The sequence below is a fragment of the Melospiza georgiana genome, unplaced genomic scaffold (assembly GCF_028018845.1).
Source record: "Melospiza georgiana isolate bMelGeo1 unplaced genomic scaffold, bMelGeo1.pri scaffold_29, whole genome shotgun sequence".
Taxonomy (NCBI): Eukaryota; Metazoa; Chordata; class Aves; order Passeriformes; family Passerellidae; genus Melospiza; species Melospiza georgiana.
Genome location: NW_026652215.1, coordinates 3,606,057 through 3,608,620, shown reverse-complemented (window position 1 = coordinate 3,608,620; position 2,564 = coordinate 3,606,057). Strand labels below are relative to the sequence as shown.

General features: G+C 53.7%; 1 protein-coding gene across 1 annotated transcript; it reads left to right on the top strand.

Moving 5' to 3' along the window:
- The first annotated feature begins 1,252 nt into the window (after positions 1-1,252).
- On the top strand, positions 1,253-2,185 carry LOC131096457 (olfactory receptor 14C36-like). The gene has a single exon (XM_058044797.1). It carries the CDS (start codon positions 1,253-1,255, stop codon positions 2,183-2,185), a length of 933 nt encoding a protein of 310 aa, XP_057900780.1.
- The last annotated feature ends 379 nt before the right edge of the window (positions 2,186-2,564 follow it).

Below are 2,564 nucleotides of genomic sequence, written 5' to 3'. Positions count from 1 at the left end.
TCCATGGAACTTTAGAGTTGGATTCTGCCTTGGAGTTCTGGAGTGGTTTCTTCAGCTCCCTCTCAGGGACTGATGTTTAGGGCCTTAGCACAAAGCCCCAGAGGCTCATTAAAGTCCTGGTGCTGTATCTGTGCTGCTGAGCTGGGCTGGGCTCCTGGCACAGAGGCAGCTCCTGGTAACCAAGAAGAGCTTCAAAAGCACATTTCTCTTGATGAGCAGCTCTTCTGCCAGCCCAGCAGGGCTGGGGCACTGCCTGCAGCCACCCTGGGCACAGCACAGAGGCACAGAGAACTTCAATCAGTCAGGGCTGGGAAGGTGCTGAGAAGTGCCTGAGGCAGAATCACTGCCAGCCCTTGGCACAGGAACCTCTGGCAGGACAATGCAGCTGCAGCTCCTGGAGCCATCTCCTAAAGCTGGAACATCCCAATGCCTGCAGACCCTGTGAGTACATTCTCTGATTGTCTCTTGTGCAGAGCAGCCAGGGTGCCCAGAGCTGGGTCCTGCAGAGCAGGGTCCTGCAGCCCAGGGTGCTGTGCTGGGGCAGGGACTCTGCTGCCTGCCAGGGACAGCTCTCAGCAGCCCTGGCAGCTGCTCCCAGCACTGGGGGACAAGATCTGGGTGGGAGGAGACAGCTGGTAAGGCTTGGAAGTGTTCTCCTTGTGTGTGGAGGTTGCTGCATTGTTCAGGACTGCTCCCATCCCGGCATTTAACTGCAGAACATTTCCAAGTAGATTATACAGGGAGCACAGCAAGGCAGGGGCTGCATAAAAGGGAAAAATTTATTAATCTACTGCTTTGGGTTGCTGGGATGGAAAATTGCACGTAGATATTCATCTCTTCGTTCATGTTTAGAAAAAATAAATAATTTGATCTCAGCTCTGAATAAAGCAAGCAGTGACAGAAATCAGCACAGGACCCCTCACAGGCAGTGTCAATATCTCTTCTCCAGCCTCCTCAGAGTTGCTCTGACGTTGCCATCAGAGCCTGCAGAGCCAGAGCTGCCCCTGGGCAGGGAGGGGTCTGCGGGGCAGAGCTGAGCCCCCAGGGCTGGGCTGGGCTTTGGCAGCACTGGCAGGGCCCAGCCCTGGGCACAGGGAAGCAGCTGCTGGCAGGGACAGCTCCAAGCAGCAATGCCCTGAGCAGGCAGAGGGGGGAAAGTTCCCCCAGGCTGTGCTGGGATATTTCAAGTCCTCTCCAAACCCAACTATTCCATGATTGCTTTTTTACAGATTCCCATGCCAAGTAACTGCTAATGTCCAACAGCAGCTCCTTCAGCCACTTCCTCCTGCTGCCATTGGCAGACACGCGGCAGCTGCAGCTCCTGCACTTCTGCCTCTTGCTGGGCATCTCCCTGGCTGCCCTCCTGGGCAACGGCCTCATCATCAGCGCCGTAGCCTGCAGCCACCACCTGCACACGCCCATGTTCTTCTTCCTGCTCAACCTGGCCCTCTCTGACCTGGGCTCCATCTGCACCACTGTCCCCAAAGCCATGCACAATTCCCTCTGGGACACCAGGAACATCTCCTACACTGGATGTGCAGCTCAGCTCTTTTTCTTTCTTTTCTTCATTGGAGCAGAGTATTTCCTCCTGACCATCATGTGCTACGACCGCTACGTGTCCATCTGCAAACCCCTGCACTACGGGACCCTCCTGGGCAGCAGAGCTTGTGCCCACATGGCAGCAGCTGCCTGGGCCAGTGCCTTTCTCTATTCACTGCTGCACACAGCCAATACTTTTTCCCTGCCCCTGTGCCATGGCAATGCCCTGGGCCAATTCTTCTGTGAAATCCCACATATCCTAAAGCTCTCCTGCACACACTCAAACCTCAGAGAACTTTGGCTCATTGCTGCTACTGCCTGTTTAGCATTTGGCTGTTTTGTGTTCATTGTTTTCTCCTATGTGCAGATCTTTAGGGCGGTGCTGAAGATCACCTCTGAGCAGAGACGGCACAAAGCCTTTTCCACCTGCCTCCCTCACCTGAGTGTGGTCTCCCTCTTTGTCAGCACTGCCATATTTGCCTACCTGAAGCCCCCCTCCATCTCCTCCCCATCCCTGGATCTGGCCCTGTCAGTTCTGTACTCAGTGGTGCCTCCAGCCCTGAACCCCCTCATCTACAGCCTGAGGAACCAGGAGCTCAAGGCTTCAGTAGGGAGACTGATGACTGAAGCATTTGAGAAACATTAAATTGCTTATCGGTTTCTGCAAATTGCTAGCAATAAAAGTCATATTGATACTTCTTGTTCACTTCATTTTGGAGGTCCTGTTTCATTGTTTTGTTCTTTCATATTGTCTTCAAAGAAATGTCATTGTTTGTGCCATTTCTCATTTGTTTTTCACCTCCTTCACTTTAGCCACAGACTGTGGCAATGAGGGGCTGTGCTCTTGGTGGCTTTAAAGGAACTAAAGGATCTCCCAGCAGAGTTTTCTGCAGAGATGCCCTTTTGTTGCCTTCTCTGGAGCTAAAGCAGCAATGTCTATGTGCAGAGCTGGGGCAGACCAGCGCTGGCACAGCAGCTGTGCCCAGCAGCAGCAGCAGCACTTGGTGTTGCCAGTGCTGCTGCCG